The sequence below is a fragment of the Callionymus lyra genome, chromosome 8 (genome assembly GCF_982586985.1).
Source record: "Callionymus lyra chromosome 8, fCalLyr1.hap1.1, whole genome shotgun sequence".
In the NCBI taxonomy this organism is placed as follows: Eukaryota; Metazoa; Chordata; class Actinopteri; order Syngnathiformes; family Callionymidae; genus Callionymus; species Callionymus lyra.
Genome location: NC_141825.1, coordinates 25007858 through 25031293, shown reverse-complemented (window position 1 = coordinate 25031293; position 23436 = coordinate 25007858). Strand labels below are relative to the sequence as shown.

General features: G+C 45.0%; 1 protein-coding gene across 2 annotated transcripts in view; it reads left to right on the top strand.

Moving 5' to 3' along the window:
* The first annotated feature begins 366 nt into the window (after window positions 1–366).
* kiaa1549la (KIAA1549-like a) overlaps window positions 367–23436 on the top strand; it is a 42570-nt gene continuing 19500 nt past the window's right edge. Inside the window, exons 1-6 of one of the 2 annotated variants that reach the window (XM_087796716.1) lie at window positions 367–691; window positions 14710–15159; window positions 17036–17926; window positions 17995–18110; window positions 18233–18455; window positions 21231–21364. In XM_087796716.1, the coding sequence (XP_087652842.1) occupies window positions 523–691; window positions 14710–15159; window positions 17036–17926; window positions 17995–18110; window positions 18233–18455; window positions 21231–21364 (1983 nt within the window). In that variant the 5' untranslated portion in view covers window positions 367–522. The remainder of the gene's footprint in view (window positions 692–14709; window positions 15160–17035; window positions 17927–17994; window positions 18111–18232; window positions 18456–21230; window positions 21365–23436) is intronic. The other variant, XM_087796715.1, reaches the window with a different exon arrangement.

Genomic DNA, 23436 nt, shown 5'->3' with positions numbered 1-23436 from the left:
CAAAGAGTAAAAAAATAAAATGATCTAAAAATGACACATTTTGTGGACGAAAATAACATAAGTTCGACCAAAAATAAGAAATTAAGTTTCTTAAATATTTGACTCATGACTATTTAAAAGGCGAACAACTAACCCTAAATCAAATATTAAAATAGAAGTTTAAACGCTGATCTTTAACTCTTTTGATCTTAAAACCACAAGATCATTTTTAATTAAAATGACTGTGACGTCATCCTGTTATAAAACCACATTAAAAGATCTCGTGGATCAATTCATGTGATTGATGTGCTTTTATTGTGAAGGAGGACGCAGCCTGACGCACAGCAGCATCACAGTCTGACACACACACACGCGCAAACACACACACACACCAGCAGGTAGAACAACTCGTCCGCGCCTCCGAACCTCGTATCTGGGGCTGATGGAGAACGAAGTCCGCCTCGTCGGAACCGAACCGTTCGGACGTCTCTCCGCGCCGCGGCGCCGTTAGACGTGCCCGCGCCTCAGGATTATCTGGTTCCGATGGCGCCCGAACACCTGCCCGGCGGACCCGGAGCGGGGGCGTCTGCGCGGAGGTCCGGGACGCCGCGAGACCGGACCCAGAGGCGGGTTCCGGACCGAACCACGGCCCGGTGGCGCGTGAACGCGAGCGCGGTCCTGATGCTGCTGATCCAGTTCGGCTCGGCTGACGGTGAGACGCTGGTTCCGATTGTTGTTATGCAATATGGCTGCGTGCGTGTGTGTGTGTGTGTGCCTGTCTGTGTGCGTGTGTCTCCTGTGCGCGCGCTCACTGCTTCTATCGTTATCGAATCACGGATGATTGACAGCTGATTAGAGACCTTCATAGGAATCTGTTTCACATATTGTGTAGTTGTTGTGTGTTTGTGTTGTGTGTGTGTGTTTGTGTAGCTGCTGTGAACTGATTAAATCCCGGTGTGTTATGACCTTCTGTGCTGTGACGTCACTGACATTAATTCCAGATTTGGAAGCTGTTTGTTCATCATGTGACGCGTCACGTGTTTTAAGGTTTGAGTTGGATTTTTTTTTTTGTGGCTCGTCCTTTGACTCGAGAACAAAATCAACACAACTTGATTGACACTTGAGATCAACCATCTGCTGGTGAGTCGAGTCGTTTGGCGAATGACTCATGAGTTGCAGCAGGAGTCGGATCTACCGAGTCTTTCGGATCTTCACTGATCTTCATCCTCAAAGTCGATCGGTCGCCATGGCAACCGGTCGGCGCCGCATCAGCTCGGCTGCAGTGAGTGGGTCGGAACCAGAACCTTCTGTGACCGACTGACACCTCGACATCATCAGACGTGATCAGCACTGAGACGACACATACCTCCTCCAAGGAGCTCAGCGAGTCTTCCAGGGTCAACATGACTTTCATCGATTCTGACGCAGACACACACAGACACACAAACGGATGCAAAAACACACAGACACAAACAAAGAAACACAAACACACATATGCAAAAACACACAGACACAAACAAAGAAACACAAACACACGGATGCAAAAACACAGACGCAAACAAACACAAACACACAGATGCAAAACCACACAGACACAAACAAAGAAACACAAACACACATATGCAAAAACACACAGACACAAACAAAGAAACACAAACACACAGATGCAAAAACACACAGACGCAAACAAAGAAACACAAACACACAGATGCAAAAACACAGACGCAAACAAAGAAACACAAACACACAGATGCAAAACCACACAGACACAAACAAAGAAACACAAACACACATATGCAAAAACACACAGACACAAACAAAGAAACACAAACACACAGATGCAAAAACACACAGACGCAAACAAAGAAACACAAACACACAGATGCAAAAACACAGACGCAAACAAAGAAACACAAACACACAGATGCAAAACCACACAGACACAAACAAAGAAACACAAACACACGGATGCAAAAACACAGACGCAAACAAAGAAACACAAACACACAGATGCAAAAACACAAACACACAGATGCAAAAACACACAGACATAAACAAAGAAACACAAACACACCGATGCAAAAAAAACACACAAAGAAACACAAACACACATATACAGAAACACACAGACACAAACAAAGAAACACAAACACACGGATGCAAAAACACAGACGCAAACAAAGAAACACAAACACACGGATGCAAAAACACAAACACACAGATGCAAAAACACACAGACATAAACAAAGAAACACAAACACACCGATGCAAAAAAACACACAAACAAAGAAACACAAACACACATATACAAAAACACACAGACACAAACAAAGAAACACAAACACACGGATGCAAAAACACAGACGCAAACAAAGAAACACAAACACACAGATGCAAAAACACAAACACACAGATGCAAAAACACACAGACATAAACAAAGAAACACAAACACACCGATGCAAAAAAACACACAAACAAAGAAACACAAACACACATATGCAAAAACACACAGACACAAACAAAGAAACACAAACACACGGATGCAAAAACACAGACGCAAACAAAGAAACACAAACACACAGATGAAAAACCACACAGACACAAACAAAGAAACACAAACACACAGATGAAAAACCACACAGACACAAACAAAGAAACACAAACACACAGATGCAAAAACACAAACACAAACACACAGATGCAAAAACACACAGACATAAACAAAGAAACACAAACGCACCGATGCAAAAACACAGAAGCAAACAAAGAAACACAAACACACAGATGCAAAAACACACAGACGCAAACAAAGAAACACAAACACACAGATGAAAAAACACAAACACACAGATGCAAAAACACACAGACATAAACAAAGAAACACAAACGCACCGATGCAAAAAAAACACACAGACACAAACAAAGAAACACAAACACACGGATGCAAAAACACAGACGCAAACAAAGAAACACAAACACACAGATGCAAAAACACACAGACGCAAACAAAGAAACACAAACACACAGATGCAAAAAAACAAACACAAACACATAGATGCAAAAACACACAGACATAAACAAAGAAACACAACGCACCGATGCAAAAAAAACACACAGACACAAACAAAGAAACACAAACACACGGATGCAAAAACACAGACGCAAACAAAGAAACACAAACACACAGATGCAAAAACACACAGACACAAACAAAGAAACACAAACACACGGATGCAAAAACACAGACGCAAACAAAGAAACACAAACACACAGATGCAAAAACACACAGACACAAACACACAGATGCAAAAACACATAGACACAAACAAAGAAACACAAACACACAGATGCAAAAACACACAGACACAAACAAAGAAACGCAAACACACAGATGCAAAAACACAGACACAAACAAAGAAACACAAACACACAGATGCAAAAAGACACAGACACAAACACACAGATGCAAAAACACATAGACACAAACAAAGAAACACAAACACACAGATGCAAAAACACACAGACACAAACAAAGAAACGCAAACACACAGATGCAAAAACACAGACACAAACAAAGAAACACAAACACACAGATGAAAAAATACACAGACAGACATGGATTCATAGACGCACACTTAGACGCGCAACACCGATGCACACACAAAAACGCACACAGACCCCAAGAGACACACATATATACACACACTCACATACACCTTTTATACTCACAGTCGCACACACATGCACATAAACAAATACACAAACAGTCGCACATACACCTTTTATACACAGTCACACACACATAAACAAATATACACACAGTCACAAATGTATACACACAGTCACACACACATGCACATACATAGACAGACACACACACATGCAGAGACACACACACACATGAAAGATGTTACCAGTAACTGATGATTTGGTTGTTTTGCCAAACAAATGTTAAATAGTGTTTGTTTAGCTTTGACTCGCGTCTTATTGGCTGAGGATGGATCAGTGTTTCATGTCTTCATCCTCAGAACCTTCAAGAAGTAAAGTTGTGTTTAATATTTAACCAACAAGGCTGGTGTGTGTGTGACGTCAGTGGATCCAGTGTGTTGTTAAAATCACTGGTGAAAACACAGAATACATGTTTAGGTCGTAAAAATGAACACTCGAAAACACACACACACACACAAATAAACACTTGAATACACACACACACACACAAATAAACACTTGAATACACACACATAAATAAACACTGGAATACACACACACACACACACACACACACAAATAAACACTGGAATACACATACATAAATAAACACTGGAATACACACACACACACACACACAAATAAACACTTGAATACACACAGACAAATAAACACTTGAATACACACACACACACAAATAAACACTTGAATACACACACACACACACACACACAAATAAACACTTGAATACACACACACACAAACAAACACTTGAATACACACACACAAATAAACACTGGAATACACACACACAAATAAACACTTGAATACACACACACACACACACACACACACACACACACACACACACACACACACACAAATAAACACTGTAATATACAGACACACACAAATAAACACTTGAATACACACACACACACAATAATAAACACTTGAATACACACACACACAAATAAACACTTGAATACCCACACACACAAATAAACAAATAAACACTCGAATACACACACACACAAACACACACAAATACACATTTACACACATAAACACTCGAATACACACACACACAAATGACTACTCGAATACCCACACACACAAATAAACAATTAAACACTTGAATACCCATACACACAAAAACACCCAAATACACATATACACATAAACACCCGAATACACATACACACACAAAAGCACCTGAATACACTTATACACACATACAAATAAACACTCGAATACACATATACACACGAATACACATACTCACACATAACACCGGAATACACACACAAAAGCACCCGAATACACATACACACAAAAGCACCTGAATACAGATATACACACACACAAATAAACACTCGAATACAGATATACACACACAAAAACACCCAAATACACATATACACACACAAAAACACCCAATACAGATATACACACACATAAACACTCGAAGACATATGTACACACACAAAAGCACCCTAATACACATACACACACAAAATCACCCGAATACACATATACACACACGAAAACACCCAACTACACATGTACACACACAAAAAAAAAGACACGTATTCATACACATAAACACCCAAATACACATATACACACATTAACACAAACAAATATACATATACACACACATTTACACAAACAAATACACATACACACATTTACACAAACAAATGACACATTAACACAAACAAATACACATGTACACACACATTTACACAAACAAAAAAACATATACACATTTACACAAACAAAAAAACATATACACACATTTACACAAACAAAAAAAAACATATACACACACATTTACACAAACAAATACACATACACACATTTACACAAACAAATGACACATTAACACAAACAAATACACATGTACACACACATTTACACAAACAAAAAAACATATACACATTTACACAAACAAAAAAACATATACACACATTTACACAAACAAAAAAAAACATATACACACACATTTACACAAACAAATACACATACACAAATTTCCACAAACAAATACACATACACACACATTTACACAAACAAATACACATACACATATACACACACATTTCCACAAACAAACACACATATACACGCACATATACACAAACAAACACACAATGATTTGTGAGTCTCTAACCAACACCATGAACTGATGCTAAGAGTCTGCTCCAGTCAAAGATGCTAATGAGCTGGTCATGTGACTTGGATGGAAGCCAGGATCCATCTGAGCGTGTGCAGACCACATGTTCCTCTGCTGCTGAGTCAAGTGACACACACGTCACACATAGCTGCAGCTCAGAGTCGTGACCCCTTTCGTGACCCCTGTCGTGACCCCTGTCGTGACCCCTGTCGTGACCCCTGTCGTGACCCCTGTCGTCACCCCTGTCGTCACCCCTGTCGTCACCCCTGTCGTCACCCCTGTCGTGACCCCTGTCGTGACCTCTGTCGTCACCCCTGTCGTCACCCCTGTCGTCACCCCTGTCGTGACCCCTGTCGTGACCCCTGTCGTGACCTCTGTCGTCACCCCTGTCGTCACCCCTGTCGTGACCCCTGTCGTGACCCCTGCTGAGCGCAGGTTTGAGTGACGCGTGTCAAACTGTCACATCAGTCACTCAAACACATTGATGATCCTCAAGACTCTGCAGCCAATCACGTGAGATCTGCTCTGTGATTGGCTGCTGCAGCGACAGATGCAGGTTCTTGCAGCAGCTGACATGTGCTGCAGTGGAGGATCAATACACACACACACACACACACACACACACACACACACACACACACACACAGATGCACACACACACACACACACACACACACACACACACACACACACACACAGATGCACACACACACACACACACACACACACACACACACACACACACACACACACAGATGCACACACACACAGATTCACACACACACACACACACACACACACACACACACACACAGATGCACACACACACACAGATGCACACACAGATGCGCACACACACACACAGATGCACACACACACATGTGCACGCACACACACAAGATTAACCTCATTTAAAAATAAAACGACAATTATGACCATTAATGAATCAATTAACTAAAGATGATGATTATGATGATGATTATGATGATGATGAAGATGAGGATGAAGATGGTGAGGAAGTTGATGATGATGGTGAAGATGGTGAAGATAAGGATGATGGTGAAGATGGTGAAGATGAACATGAGGAGGAAGAAGAGAAGGATGATGGTGATGAAGATGATGAAGAAGAAGATGGTGAAGATGGTGAAGATGGTGAAGATGAGGATGAGGAAGATGAATATGAAGATGAAGATGAAGATGAAGATAATGAGGATGAGGAGGATAAGGAAGATGATGCGGAAGATGAACATGAGGAGGAAGAAGAGAAGGATGATGGTGATGATGAAGATGATGAAGAAGAAGATGATGAAGAAGAAGATGATGAAGAAGAAGATGATGAAGAAGATGAGGAAGATGATGATGATGTTGATGAAGATGATGAGGATGATGAGGAAGAAGAGGAGGATGATGAGGAAGATGATGATGATAAAGAAGATGAGGAAGATGATGAGGAAGATGAGGATGATGAAGAAGAAGAAGAAGAGGAGGATGATGGAGTAGATGATGATGAAGATGATGATGATGAAGATGATGAAGAAGATGAGGAAGAAGAGGAGGGTGAACAGGAAGATGATGATGAAGATGATGAAGAGAAAGAAGATGATCATGATGAAGATGATGAGGAAGATGATGATGAAGAGGAAGATGATGAGGAAGAAGAAGAGAATTATGGTGAAGATGATGAAGAGTAAGTAAGTAAGTAATTTTTATTTATAAAGCGCTTTTACAGACCAGGGTCACAAAGCGCTTAAACAATCAAAACAATATTCAATAAAGTATATACTTTAAAGGTCAAGTTGATGAAGAAGATGAGGATGAGGAAGATAATGAGGAAGAAGAGGAGGATGATGAGGAAGAAGAGGAGGATGATGAGGAAGATGAGGATGAAGATGATGAGGAAGAAGATGAAGAGAAAGAAGATGATGATGATGAAGATGAGGAAGATGATGATGATGATGAAGGTGATGAAGATGATGAGGAAGAGAATGATAAGGAAGAAGATGATTATGAAGAAGATGAGGATGATGGTGATGAAGATGAAGATGATGATGATGAAGATGGTGAAGATGAGGAGGAAGAGGATGATGAAGATGATGATGAGGAGAAAGAAGATGAAGATGATGATGATGATGGTGAAGATGAGGAGGAAGAGGATGATGAAGATGATGATGAGGAGACAGAAGATGAAGATGAAGATGATGATGATGAAGATACAGTACAGCTGTGGTGTCAGAACTGAGTTCTGTTTTTAACTGTGAATGGTTCCCTTGGTGACAGCATCCCTGTGTTGCCGTAGAAACTGCAGCAGAAACAGCTGCTGTCAGAGATGTTTCCTCTCATAGTTTTTCTACATCCCTCACTCTCTTTCCTTCTTTTATATCTTCACCTCCTTTTATCCATCCTTCACCTCCTTACATCCATCCTTCACCCTCTTACATCCATCCTTCACCTCCTTATATCCATCCTTCACCTCCTTATATCCATCCTTCACCTCCTTATATCCATCCTTCACCACCTTCTACCCATCCTTCACCCTCTTATATCCATCCTTCACCCCCTTATATCCATCCTTCGCCCTCTTATATCCATCCTTCACCCCTTTATATCCATCCTTCACCCTCTTATATCCATCCTTCACCCCCTTATATCCATTCTTCACCCCTTTATATCCATCCTTCACCCTCTTATATCCATCCTTCACCCTCTTATATCCATCCTTCGCCCTCTTATATCCATCCTTCACCCCTTTATATCCATCCTTCACCCCTTTATATCCATCCTTCACCCTCTTATATCTATCCTTCACCCCTTTATATCAATCCTTCACCCTCTTATATCTATCCTTCACCCCCTTATATCCATCCTTCACCCTCTTATATCCATCCTTCACCCCCTTATATCCATCCTTCACCCTCTTATATCCATCCTTCACCCCCTTATATCCATCCTTCACCCCTTTATATCCATCCTTCACCCTCTTATATCTATCCTTCACCCTCTTATATCCATCCTTCACCCTCTTATATCAATCCTTCACCCTCTTGCTCCTAAGCTTTGGAACAATCTTCCTCTCTCTTTGCGCTTGATGGATCTACTGACTCCTTTAAGAAACATCTTAAGACGTTTCTATTTGTTCAGGCTTTTCCTTGAATTTCTCGAACTCCTGTGTTGTTCTCGGTGTTGTCTTGATCTTTGAAGTATGTACTGTTTTGAGTATTGTTTTGATTGTTAAAGCGCTTTGTGACCCTGGTCTCGAAAAGCGCTATATAAATATATATTACTTACTTACTTACTTACTTATATCCATCCTTCACCCCTTATATCCATCATTCACCCTCTTATATCAATCCTTCACCACCTTATATCCAACCTTCACCCTCTTATATCCATCCTTCACCCTCTATATCCATCCTTCGCCTCCTTATATCCATCCTTCACCTCTTTATATCCATCCTTCAGCCCCTTATACCCATCCTTCACCTCCTTATATCTATCCTTCACCTCCTTATATCCATCCTTCACCCTCTATATCCATCCTTCGCCTCCTTATATCCATCCTTCACCTCTTTATATCCATCCTTCAGCCCCTTATACCCATCCTTCACCTCTTTATATCCATCCTTCAGCCCCTTATACCCATCCTTCACCTCCTTATATCTATCCTTCACCTCCTTATATCCATCCTTCACCCTCTATATCCATCCTTCACCTCCTTATTTCCATCCTTCACCCGCTTACATCCATCCTTCACCTCTTTATATCCATCCTTCACCCCTTATATCCATCATTCACCCTCTTATATCAATCCTTCACCACCTTATATCCAACCTTCACCCTCTTATATCCATCCTTCACCCTCTATATCCATCCTTCAGCCCCTTATATCCATCCTTCACCTCTTTATATCCATCCTTCAGCCCCTTATACCCATCCTTCACCTCCTTATATCTATCCTTCACCTCCTTATATCCATCCTTCACCCTCTATATCCATCCTTCACCTCCTTATTTCCATCCTTCACCCGCTTACATCCATCCTTCACCTCTTTATATCCATCCTTCACCCCCTTATATCCATCTTTCACCTCCTTATATCCATCCTTCACCCCCTTATATCCATCCTTCACCTCCTTATATCCATCCTTCACCTCCTTATATCCATCCTTCACCACCTTATATCCATCCTTCACCCTCTTATATCCATCCTTCACCTCCTTATATCTATCCTTCACCTCCTTATATCTATCCTTCACCTCCTTATATCCATCCTTCACCCTCTATATCCATCCTTCACCTCCTTATATCCATCCTTCACCCGCTGACATCCATCCTTCACCTCCTTATATCCATCCTTCACCTCCTTATATCCATCCTTCACCCTCTTATATCCATCCTTCACCCCCTTATATTCATCATTCACCTCCTTATATCCATCCTTCACCTCCTTATATCCATCCTTCACCCCCTTATATCCATCCTTCGCCCTCTTATATCCATCCTTCACCTCCATCCCCTGTCGTGACCCCTGCTGAGCGCAGGTTTGAGTGACGCGTGTCAAACTGTCACATCAGTCACTCAAACACATTGATGATCCTCAAGACTCTGCAGCCAATCACGTGAGATCTGCTCTGTGATTGGCTGCTGCAGCGACAGATGCAGCTTCTTGCAGCAGCTGACATGTGCTGCAGTGGAGGATCAATACACACACACACACACACACACACACACACACACACACACACACACACACACACACACACACAGATGCACACACACACACACACACACACACACACACACACACACACACACACACACACAGATGCACACACACACAGATTCACACACACACACACACACACACACACACACACACACACACACACACACACACACACACACAGATGCACACACACACACAGATGCACACACAGATGCGCACACACACACACATATATCCATCCTTCACCCCCTTATATCCATCTTTCACCTCCTTATATCCATCCTTCACCCCCTTATATCCATCCTTCACCTCCTTATATCCATCCTTCACCTCCTTATATCCATCCTTCACCACCTTATATCCATCCTTCACCCTCTTATATCCATCCTTCACCTCCTTATATCTATCCTTCACCTCCTTATATCTATCCTTCACCTCCTTATATCCATCCTTCACCCTCTATATCCATCCTTCACCTCCTTATATCCATCCTTCACCCGCTGACATCCATCCTTCACCTCCTTATATCCATCCTTCACCTCCTTATATCCATCCTTCACCCTCTTATATCCATCCTTCACCCCCTTATATTCATCATTCACCTCCTTATATCCATCCTTCACCTCCTTATATCCATCCTTCACCCCCTTATATCCATCCTTCGCCCTCTTATATCCATCCTTCACCTCCTTATATCCATCCTTCACCCCCTTATATCCATCCTTCACCCTCTTATATCTATCCTTCACCTCCTTATATCTATCCTTCACCCCCTTATATCCATCCTTCGCCCTCTTATATCCATCCTTCACCTCCTTATATCCATCCTTCACCCCCTTATATCCATCCTTCGCCCTCTTATATCCATCCTTCACCTCCTTATATCCATCCTTCACCCCCTTATATCCATCCTTCACCCCCTTATATCCATCCTTCACCACCTTATATCCAACCTTCACCCTCTTATATCCATCCTTCACCCTCTATATCCATCCTTCGCCTCCTTATATCCATCCTTCACCTCCTTATATCCAACCTTCACCCTCTTATATCCATCCTTCACCCTCTATATCCATCCTTCACCTCCTTATATCCATCCTTCACCACCTTATATCCAACCTTCACCCTCTTATATCCATCCTTCACCCTCTATATCCATCCTTCACCTCCTTATATCCATCCTTCACCACCTTATATCCAACCTTCACCCTCTTATATCCATCCTTCACCCTCTATATCCATCCTTCACCTCCTTATATCTATCCTTCACCTCCTTATCTCCATCCTTCACCTCCTTATATCCATCCTTCACCCTCCCCTCATCCATCCTTCATTCTTTCTTTATTCATCCTCCCTTCATTTACCCTTTATTCTCCCATGTCCAGCCTTAATCATCCCCCCTTCATCCTTCATCCTCCAATACTCATCCTTCAACATCCCTTCATGCAACCTCCTTTCATTCATTCTACCCTCCTTCATCCTCTCCTCATCCATCCTTCATCCTCCTATCATTCACCCTCCCCTCCATCATCCCCTTCTTAATTCTTAATCCTTCCTTCCTTCACCTTCCATTCATAATTCATCCTCCCCTCAGTGAGCATCCATGTGTGGCTCTGGTCTCTCATAACAAAGAGGCAACAGATGAGGGTCACATGACTTGGATCACCTGACAGAAAGTAGTAGTTCCTCAGTGAGCTGGCGCCGCTCGTGTTGGTATTTATGGACCTTCAGCGAGAGCCAAGAGTCTGAAGTGGTCCAGCTGGCACACGTGAGGAGTCCTGGTCTCACATGGATCTCTTTCCCCTCCAGGTTTCGCCCCTGGTCTCTGTGCCGGGTCACGGATCTGGAGGTCCGTATGTCGCTCTCAGTCGGAGCAGGTGGAGAAGAGTTGGGGGTGAAACACCTCCAGCTGGCGTACATATGCTGCTCACCGTGTCCAGAACTAGAGTCTGATCAACATCTCCAGTTACAACATCTCATCCTCCACCGAGTCTCGAGAGACAAGACAGAACTACTGCTATGATCTTCAAATGACCTTTGGTCTAGGAAGTGATGCTCAGTCATCCCAGAGAGACTCAGAGTAGATCTTCTGCTCCTTCACATGGAGAGAAGCCCCTTCACCTTTTTATGAGGCATGTCCAACTGATGGGAGAGATGATGGATGATTGATGGATAAATGAATAGATGGATGGAAGATGGATTATAGGCTTATAGACGTTCATTTCATTTTTATGTAGCGATTGGAGCTCAGTTGTGTTCGTCTTCATCTTCATCTTCGTCCAAAAAGACACTTAAAAACATCCAAATATCTCCAAACTGCTCGACTGTAACGTCCATCTTGTGTTGAAGCCACGACCTGAGGAATTGTTCAGAATTTCTTTTTAATAGTCTGTATTCAAAACTTGCTTTTCAAGATTCAAAGCGTTTATTGTCATAGGTACTATGTACCATGAAATTCTTCCTTTGTACCCCCAACAAAAGTGCACAGTATAAACATACATATATATATATATATATATAGAAATAAATATTTATACATTTGAAGGAACTAAAAACACAGCAACAAAAGTACAAGTAGTGCATGAGGTGGATGTGGTTTAACTGTGGAGGAGTCTGATGGCGGTTCGAAAGAAAGAGTTTTTCAGTCTCGTTCTACACTTCACACTCCTGTACTTGCGGCCTGAGGACAGGAGTGTGAACAGACCGTGCTGGGGGTGCGTGGGATCCTTGAGGACGGAGGCGGCTCTACTGTGGACCCTGCGGTGGTGTATGCATATGAATGTATATATGGTTTATTGTCGAGGTGGAGGAGGGGATAATGGAGGGCAGCAGCAATGGCATCTGAGGTGGATATGTTGGACCAGTAGGCATACTGTAGGGGGTCCAGTGTGTCAGGTATGTTGCTCTGAATGATGGCCAGCACTACTCGCTCAATACACTTCGCTATGATCGGAGTGAGTGCTTCTGGCCTGTAGTCATTCATGCCGCCAGGCTAGAAGGCTTATGCACTGACACTTGCTACGTGTTTCAAAGAGGAAATACATCAGGCAGGAACTGAAAGTCTAATCATTTCTGCTACAAACAAACTTAAAATATAAACTTAATTAATTTTTTTATTAATAATTTCTCACCTTGAGGCTTCAATACAGGATGGACGCTACAGACGAGCACTTTGGAGGTATTTTTAGTTTTTAAGTGTCTATTTGGATGAAGACGAAGACAACTGAGCTCCAGTCGCTACATTAAAATGAACAAACGTTTTTGTCTATAACTCCGAAAAAGAACAGATTACTCTAAAAAGAATCCAACATTAGTCGACATGAGGGCGAGTAGAAAATGAGTTGAGTTGAAATTTTGGGTGAACTCTCGCTTCAATGATGAAGCTTAGATTGACTCGATGATAGATCTAGGGTGAATGGATGAAGGGTGAATGGATGGATGGATGAGGAATTGATTGATGAATAGATGATAATGGTTGAATTGAATGCATGAACGATCTTGGACAAATGATGAATAAATGAATGATGAAATCGAAATAAATAGATATATGATGGATGGATGATGGATGTAGAATGAATTGATAATGAAATATGGATCAATACATATATGATGGATGGATGAATTAATAAAGGATGATAGAGCTAGAAGTAATTAATGAATTATAGATGGAATTATGATGAAATGATGGATAAATATATCATGGATTGCTGATGAATGGATGAGGGTAGAGCTAAAACAAAATGGTGTTCAACTCATCACTCGTTCATTGACTGATAGGATCAGTAAAGGTATAGATTCATGTTTTCATCAGGACAGTCTTCTCTCCCTCTGAGCTTCTCCTCCTTCGTCAGCAGCTGATCTATCACTTCTTCTCTGAGTCTCTGAAGACGCCCACGTCTGCTCCACTGTTGTCAGGCAGATGCTGCAGCTCCTCATTCCAGCGCCAGCGCATGTCGTCTGAACGCACTTTGATGATGTCACTCCTCATGAGTTCAGAGGTCAAGCTCTGACTGTGTTACTTCCTACCCCCGACTGAACCCAGATGTTCAGTTGAAGCTGAAGCTCTGATATAAAACAAAAGGTTTATCTTGGTCTGACTTCATGTGGTTCTGTGTTTCAGCCGGAGCGAGTGTCCAGGACTCGCGGGCGGGTTCGACCTTGGACGACCCCACAGATGCCTCGGGGCGTGTCGTAGCAGCGCTCCGGGAGAACTTTGAGACGAGAACCTCCGTCTGGCCCGAGGCGGAGTCGGGAGTGAGAGCGGCTCAGGTTTTGGCCCGGACCAGGAGCGGCGTCTGGGCTGAGGTCCGGGCTCAGCGGGCCCCCGGTAGCACCGATGGAGCAGGGCAGTCCAGGGAGGGTCACCGGACCTTCTCCGTCCTCGGTCTGTGGCCTCAGACTCCCGACGCCGCCAAGCCTCTCGGGCTGCTGTCCAAAGCTTCTTGGACCAAGAGTTCTGCTTCATCTTCGTCAAGAACCTCGTCCGTGGTCAGAACGTCCTCCACGCCTTCATCGTCCTCCACGACCAGCACCAGACTAGCAGCGTCTCCTTCCAGCAGCTCCACCTCAGGTGAGACCTGATGGTTCAGTGTGTCTTCAACTCAGTGTCCAAAGAGTTGTCGTCTCCAGAAAGTTGTGTTTTCGCATTGAAAAATAGAGATGAAACAATGTCGATGTACAATCTTATCAACACACACCTGCTGTGTGTAGTCACAGTGTGTAGTTGCATTGTGTTGCCACTGTGTGTATTGATATTGTGTAACCATCATGTACAGTGGTATGAAAAAGTTTAATGAAGCTAGCTTGTCCAAATGTGCTTTAGCATACCTCAAGCGACCCCGCTTGTGGCGTGTGCAGAGAAAAGGCTTTTCCTGCATTACTCTGTGGGTTGACTGTGACGGTTCTCACCATCCTGCGCCTCTGTTTATCTGAGATTATCCGTGGTCTGCCACTCCGGGCCTTAACTAGAACTGTGCCTGTGGTCTTCCATTTCCTCACAATGTTCCTCACGGTTGAAACTGAGAGCTTAAATCTCTGAGATAGCTTTGTATATCCTTCCCCTGAACCATGATGTGAACAATCATTGTTTTCAGCTCATTTGAGAGTTGTTTTGAGGCTCCCATGTTTCCACTCTTCAGAGAAGATGCAAAGAGGAGAAACACTTACAATTGACCTCCTTAAATACCCTTTCTCATGATTGGACTCACCTGTGTATGGAGGTCAAGGGTCACTGAGGTTACCTAACCAATTTTGAGTTCCAATAATTAGTGCTAAAGGTATTAAAATCAATATGATATAAGGATGGCTAAATTTATGCACATGCCTAATTTTGTTTAAATAATTCTTGCACACGTTCTGTAAATCATATAAACTTTATTTCACTTCTCAAATATCACTGTGTTCGTCTCCTATAAGATATATTTAACTGGATTTTTTATCCAAACAACCAATGATTTATAAAGGAAAATCATGAAAATGTACAAGCCTTTTTCATACCACTGTATATTGAAGTTGTGTAGTCACTGTGTTTTTTGAGGTTTAATCAGTGTGTTGTTACGTTTTGTTGTCACCATGTGTATTAAAGTTTTGTAGTTAAGTTGTGTTATCACAATGTCAATGTAATTTTGGGTAGTTCCGGTGTGTATTCATGATGTGAATACCAATGTGTAGTCATAGTGTGTAGTAACGTTTTGTTGTCATGTAGTCATATTGTGTGGTCACTGTTCGTAGTTATGTAGGTTTGTGTGTAAATGACACAGGTATTGACAGTATGTGTAGTCAAGATGTGTGTGTTCATGTTGTGAATACCAATGTGTAGTCATAGTGTGTAGTAACGTTTTTTTGTCATGTAGTCACATTGTGTGGTCACTGTTCGTAGTTATGTAGTTTTGTGTGTAAATGACACAGGTATTGACAGTATCTGTAGTCAAGATGTGTAGTCAAGGTGTGTGTGGTCATGATGGGTAGTCATGTTGTGTGGTTACGTGTGTAGTGACAGTGTAGTCATGACGGGTAGTCACAGCCTGTAGTCACGGTGTGTATTGAAGTTGTGTCAGTACTGGTGATAGTTTTCACTGACGGTTTGTAGTCACTGTGTGTAGTCTTATTGTGTGTCAGGGTTGAGATGATGATGCGCAGTGAAGGTGTGTAGTGACTGTGTGTAGGACAGCAGTGATGGTGTGCGGTGATGGTCCTGTGTTTGTGTTTAGTGCATTTATGCAGTCTAGTGGTGGCTGTGTGTAGTGTGTAGTTTCAGCATATAGATACAGTGTGTAGTCATGGTGTGCGGTGACAAAGTGTAGTGAAGGTGTCATGTAACTATGTGTAGTGATGGTGTGCACTCATGGTGTGAAGGTATGGTGTGTAATTACAGTGCGTGGTGACGATGTGTAGTGACGGTGTGCAGACGCGGTGTGTAGTGATGTTGTGCGTCTGTGATTGTGCAGCCACGGACGAGTCCATCAGCAGCCTGCCAGCCTGGGATCTTCCCACCGTCCCCGAGGCTCTGCTGTCCACGGTGGGCGACCACGACGTCACGCTGCCCCCCAACGTCACCAGTCCCTTCTCCAGCCACCAGTGGAACTCCATTGCGCCCCCGCGCACCAGGACCACGTCTCAGCCCACGACCACTTCGACGACCACCCTGGCACCTCTGACCTTCAGGTCCGCCACAGACCGCCGCAGTGATGCGGTGGCATCGACCGCCGACGCCTCAACCACCGCTCAGACTGTGACCCTGACGGAAGTCATCACCGCTCAGACGACCGCAGAGGATACCACCACGCCACCAGTCACCACCCTTGGACCGACCTTCACCCCACCAACCACCATAACTACAATGACCACCACAGTTACAACCACCACGACAACTGCTCCCACTACGAAACTTTCTCCCACCACAACACCTTCTCCCACAATGACACCTTCTCCCACCACGACACCTTCTCCCACCACGACACCTTCTCCAACCACGACACCTTCTCCCACCACGACACCTTCTCCCACCACGACACCTTCTCCTACCACTACAACTGCTGCCACCACCCCTTCTCCCACCACCACCCCTTCTACCACCACAACAACTTCTCCTACCACGACACTTGCTCCGACCACCACACTCGCTCCTACCACGACTCTAGCCCCGACCACGACACCTTCTCCTACCACGACACCGTCTCCCACCACGACCCCTGCTCCTACCACAAGACCTGCTGCCAACACCCTTGTGTTCATCCCACTCCAAACTACGTCCGCCACCACCACAGAACCACCGAGCAGCACCACAGAAGAGGTTCTCCTGCCCTGCAACGTGACGGAGAAGTACTGGCTCAAAACAGGTGAGCCCGAAGATTTATGGCATGTGGCGGTCAGTTGTTGTGTAGTTAACTTGTGTCTGATGTCACAGTTCTCTCCGTTGAGCTGAGAAAAAACCATCTGGATCTGATCCTGAAGCAGAACCTGTCTAAAGGTCTGAGCCACGCCCTGCAGAGGGCGCTCAATGACTCGGGCGTCGCTGCTCAGGTAAGACGAGAAGTTGTCGGATTAAAGTTGTGTTTGTGGACCTTCATCAACACTTGTTGTACGTATACAGTGCGTGTGTCTGTGTGTGTGATGTCAGCTTGTTGACCAGGTTCTTCTCTCAGGTGGAGCGAGAAGATTGTGGTCCTCACAACGTGACCCTGGTCTACTACGTCAGCAGCGGTAAGACGGTCTACATGTCGTCTCGGGTGTTGGAGGCCGTGAACGTCTACGGCTTCGACCGGCTGCTGTCGGACGTCCGTCAGTTCGCGCCGCTGGTCAGGGCCGTGCTGGTTCCCGTGGCGACCTGGCTGCCCCCCCCCAGTGTGCACCTGCAGCTGAGGACAGGTGAGAAGGTGCCGAGTCAGCCGTGTGACCATATCCTCCAACATGACTCAGTAATGACACGCAGGTCCCAGCTAGCCTGGGGGGGAGGGAGGTCAAGCTAATCCAATTGGTGTGTCTGTTTTTCACCTATTTTGGATTTGGATGGATGGATAGATGCATCCATCTATCCATCGATCCCACGAACACACAGATAACGATGAAGATGATGATGAAGGTCATGATGGATGAAGATGATGATGATGATGATGAATTAGTGAAGATAAAGATGAAAAGGAAAATTAAGATAATAAAGTAATGATGAAGATGATGATGATGATAAAGTTGGTGAAGGTCATGATGATGAAGTGATGAAGATGATGATGATGATAAAGATGGTGAAGTTCATGATGATGAAGTGATGAAGATGATGATGTGATGAATATGATGATGATGAAGATGGCTAAAGTCATGAAGATGAAGTGATGAAGATGAAGATGATAAAGATGGTGAAGTTCATGATGATGAAGTGATGAAGATGATGATGTGATGAATATTATGATGATAAAGATGGCGAAAATCATGATGATGAAGTGATGAAGATGATAAAGATGGTGAAGTTCATGATGATGAAGTGATGAAGATGATGATGTGATGAAGATGAAGATGATAAAGATGGTGAAGTTCATGATGATGATAAAGATGGCGAAAATCATGATGATGAAGTGATGAAGATGATAAAGATGGTGAAGTTCATGATGATGAAGTGATGAAGATGATGATGTGATGAAGATGAAGATGATAAAGATGGCGAAAATCATGATGATGAAGTGATGAAGATGATAAAGATGGTGAAGTTCATGATGATCAAGTGATGAAGATGAAGATGATAAAGATGGCGAAAGTCATAATGATGAAGTGATGAAGATGATAAAGATGGTGAAGGTCATGATGATGAAGTGATGAAGATGATGATGATGAAGATGGCGAACGTCATGATGATCAAGTGATGAAGATGAAGATGATAAAGATGGCGAACGTCATGATGATCAAGTGATGAAGATGAAGATGATAAAGATGGCGAAAGTCATGATGATGAAGTGATAAAGATGAAGATGATAAAGATGGTGAAGGTCATGATGGTCAAGTGATGAAGATGATAAAGATGGTGAAGTTCATGACGATGAAGTGATGAAGATGAAGATGACAAAGATGGCGAAGGTCATGACAATGAACAGGAAGTGATGGTGCGTTCACTGACAGAAAAACCATCTTCATGTTTCGCTTCATTATTTATGAGCTGCAGCTTGATTTGCATAAGATTAGTAAGTAGGTCAGTGAACACGAGCTGCTCCTTCTGTCTGATGTAGGTCCGTCTTCTGCAGTCATGACTCCATGTTGCTGACCAGCGTCCTGACACGAGTCACAGCAGAGGCTCATCGCCGCGAGTCACAGCGCGAGTCACATCGGCGAGTCACAGCTGCGCGTCACATCTGCGAGTAACAGCCGCAGTCACAACTGCGATTCACAGCCGCGAGTCACAGCCGCGAATCACAGCCGCGAGTCACATCTGCGAATCACAGCCGCGAGTCACATCTGCGAGTAACAGCAGCAGTCACAACTGCGATTCACAGCCGCGAGTCACAGCCGCGAATCACAACTGCGATTCACAGCCGCGAGTCACATCTGCGAGTAACAGCAGCAGTCACAGCTGTGAGTCACAACCGCGGGTCACAGCCGAGAGTCACAGCCGAGAGTCACAGCCGAGAGTCACAGCTGCAGTCACAGCCGCGAGTCAAAGTAGCGAGTCACAGCCGAGAGTTACTGCCGCAGTCACAGTTGCGAGTCACAGCCGAGAGTCACAGCCGCAGTCACAGCCGCGAGTCAAAGTCGCGAGTCACAGCCGCAGTCACAGCCGCGAGTCAAAGTCGCGAGTCACAGCCGCAGTCACAGCCGCGAGTCACAGCCGAGAGTCACAGCCGCAGTCACAGCCGCAGTCACAGCCGCAGTCACAGCCGCGAGTCACAGCCGCGAGTCAGAGCCGCATGTCGCTGAGAGTCACAGCTGAGAGTCACAGCTGAGAGTCACAGCCGCAGTCACAGCCGCGAGTCACAGCCGCAAGTCAGAGCCGCATGTCGCTGAGAGTCACAGCAGAGAGTTCTCAGCCGCAGTCACAGCCGCGAGTCAAAGTAGCGAGTCACAGCCGAGAGTCACAGCCGCAGTCACAGCTGCGAGTCACACCCACGAGTCACACCCGCGAGTCACAGCCGCAGTCACAGCCGCAGTCACAGCCGAGAGTCACAGCCAAGAATCAGAGCCGAGAGTCACAGCCGCAGTCACAGCCGCGAGTCACAGCCGAGAGTCACAGCCGAGAGTCACAGCCGAGAGTCACAGCCGCAAGTCAGAGCCGCATGTCGCTGAGAGTCACAGCAGAGGGTCACAGCCGCGAGTCACAGCCGAGAGTCACAGCCGTAGTCACAGCTGCGAGTCACAGCCGCGAGTCAAAGTCGCGAGTCACCTCTGCGAGTAACAGCAGCAGTCACAACTGCGATTCACAACAGCGAGACACATCCGCGAGTCACAGCCGAGAGTCACAGCTGCGAGTCACAGCCGAGAGTCGCGAGTCACAGTTACTGCAGCGAGTCACAGGAGTGAGTTGCTGCAGTGAGTCACAGTTGCTGCAGTGAGTCACAGTTTGACTACATTAACATTGAGGGACAACAGACATAAGTGTTTTGTGACTCAGGTCCTCAGAGTGATCGACTCTCAGGTTTACTCCAGGTTCTCTCTTGTCCACAGTGTTGAGGTTCGTGGGCCCGACAGACGACATCTACTCCTGCAGCTTCGTGCAGATGGTGCAGCAGAGGCTGGAGAACGCCTTCGATGAAGCTCAAGACAAGGTCCTGGAGACGTACAACAGACTCACTGTGGAGGTACTCGAGTCTCACTGAGTCACACCGAGTCACACTGAGTCACACGAGTCACACTGAGTCACACGAGTCACACTGAGTCACACGAGTCACACGAGTCACACTGAGTCACACGAGTCACACTGAGTCACACGAGTCACACTGAGTCACACGAGTCACACGAGTCACACTGAGTCACACGAGTCACACTGAGTCACACGAGTCACACTGAGTCACACGAGTCACACGAGTCACACTGAGTCACACGAGTCACACTGAGTCACACGAGTCACACGAGTCACACTGAGTCACACGAGTCACACGAGTCACACTGAGTCACACGAGTCACACGAGTCACACGAGTCACACGAGTCACACTGAGTCACACGAGTCACACTGAGTCACACGAGTCACACGAGTCACACTGAGTCACACGAGTCACTCGAGTCACACGAGTCACAATGAGTCACACGAGTCACAATGAGTCACACGAGTCACACTGAGTCACACTGAGTCACACGAGTCACACGAGTCACACTGAGTCACACTGAGTCACACGAGTCACACTGAGTCACACGAGTCACACTGAGTCACACTGAGTCACACGAGTCACACTGAGTCACACGAGTCACTCGAGTCACACGAGTCACAATGAGTCACACGAGTCACACTGAGTCACACTGAGTCACACGAGTCACACGAGTCACACTGAGTCACACTGAGTCACACGAGTCACACTGAGTCACACTGAGTCACACTGAGTCACACTGAGTCACACTGAGTCACACTGAGTCACACGAGTCACACGAGTCACACTGAGTCACACGAGTCACACAGAGTCACACTGAGTCACACAGAGTCACACTGAGTCACACTGAGTCACACTGAGTCACACGAGTCACACGAGTCACACTGAGTCACACGAGTCACACGAGTCACACTGAGTCACACGAGTCACACGAGTCACACTGAGTCACACTGAATCACACTGAGTCACACTGAGTCACACGAGTCACACTGAGTCACACTGAGTCACACGAGTCACACGAGTCACACTGAGTCACACTGAGTCACACTGAGTCACACGAGTCACACTGAGTCACACGAGTCACACTGAGTCACACTGAGTCACACGAGTCACACTGAGTCACACTGAGTCACACTGAGTCACACGTATCATACGAGTCACACTGAGTCACACTGAATCACACTGAGTCACACTGAGTCACACTGAGTCACACGAGTCACACTGAGTCACACTGAGTCACACGAGTCACACGAGTCACACTGAGTCACACTGAGTCACACGAGTCACACTGAGTCACACTGAGTCACACTGAGTCACACTGAGTCACACGAGTCACACGAGTCACACTGAGTCACACTGAGTCACACAGAGTCACACTGAGTCACACTGAGTCACACTGAGTCACACTGAGTCACACGAGTCACACGAGTCACACTGAGTCACACGAGTCACACTGAGTCACACTGAATCACACTGAGTCACACTGAGTCACACTGAGTCACACTGAGTCACACGTATCATACGAGTCACACTGAGTCACACTGAATCACACTGAGTCACACTGAGTCACACTGAGTCACACGAGTCACACTGAGTCACACTGAGTCACACGAGTCACACGAGTCACACTGAGTCACACTGAGTCACACGAGTCACACTGAGTCACACTGAGTCACACTGAGTCACACTGAGTCACACGAGTCACACGAGTCACACTGAGTCACACTGAGTCACACAGAGTCACACTGAGTCACACTGAGTCACACTGAGTCACACTGAGTCACACGAGTCACACGAGTCACACTGAGTCACACGAGTCACACTGAGTCACACTGAGTCACACGAGTCACACTGAGTCACACGAGTCACACTGAGTCACACGAGTCACACTGAGTCACACGAGTCACACTGAGTCACACTGAGTCACACGAGTCACACTGAGTCACACTGAGTCACACGAGTCACACTGAGTCACACTGAGTCACACGAGTCACACTGAGTCACACGAGTCACACTGAGTCACACGAGTCACACTGTTTCTCTCTTTGTGTGTATATCTTGGTGTGCG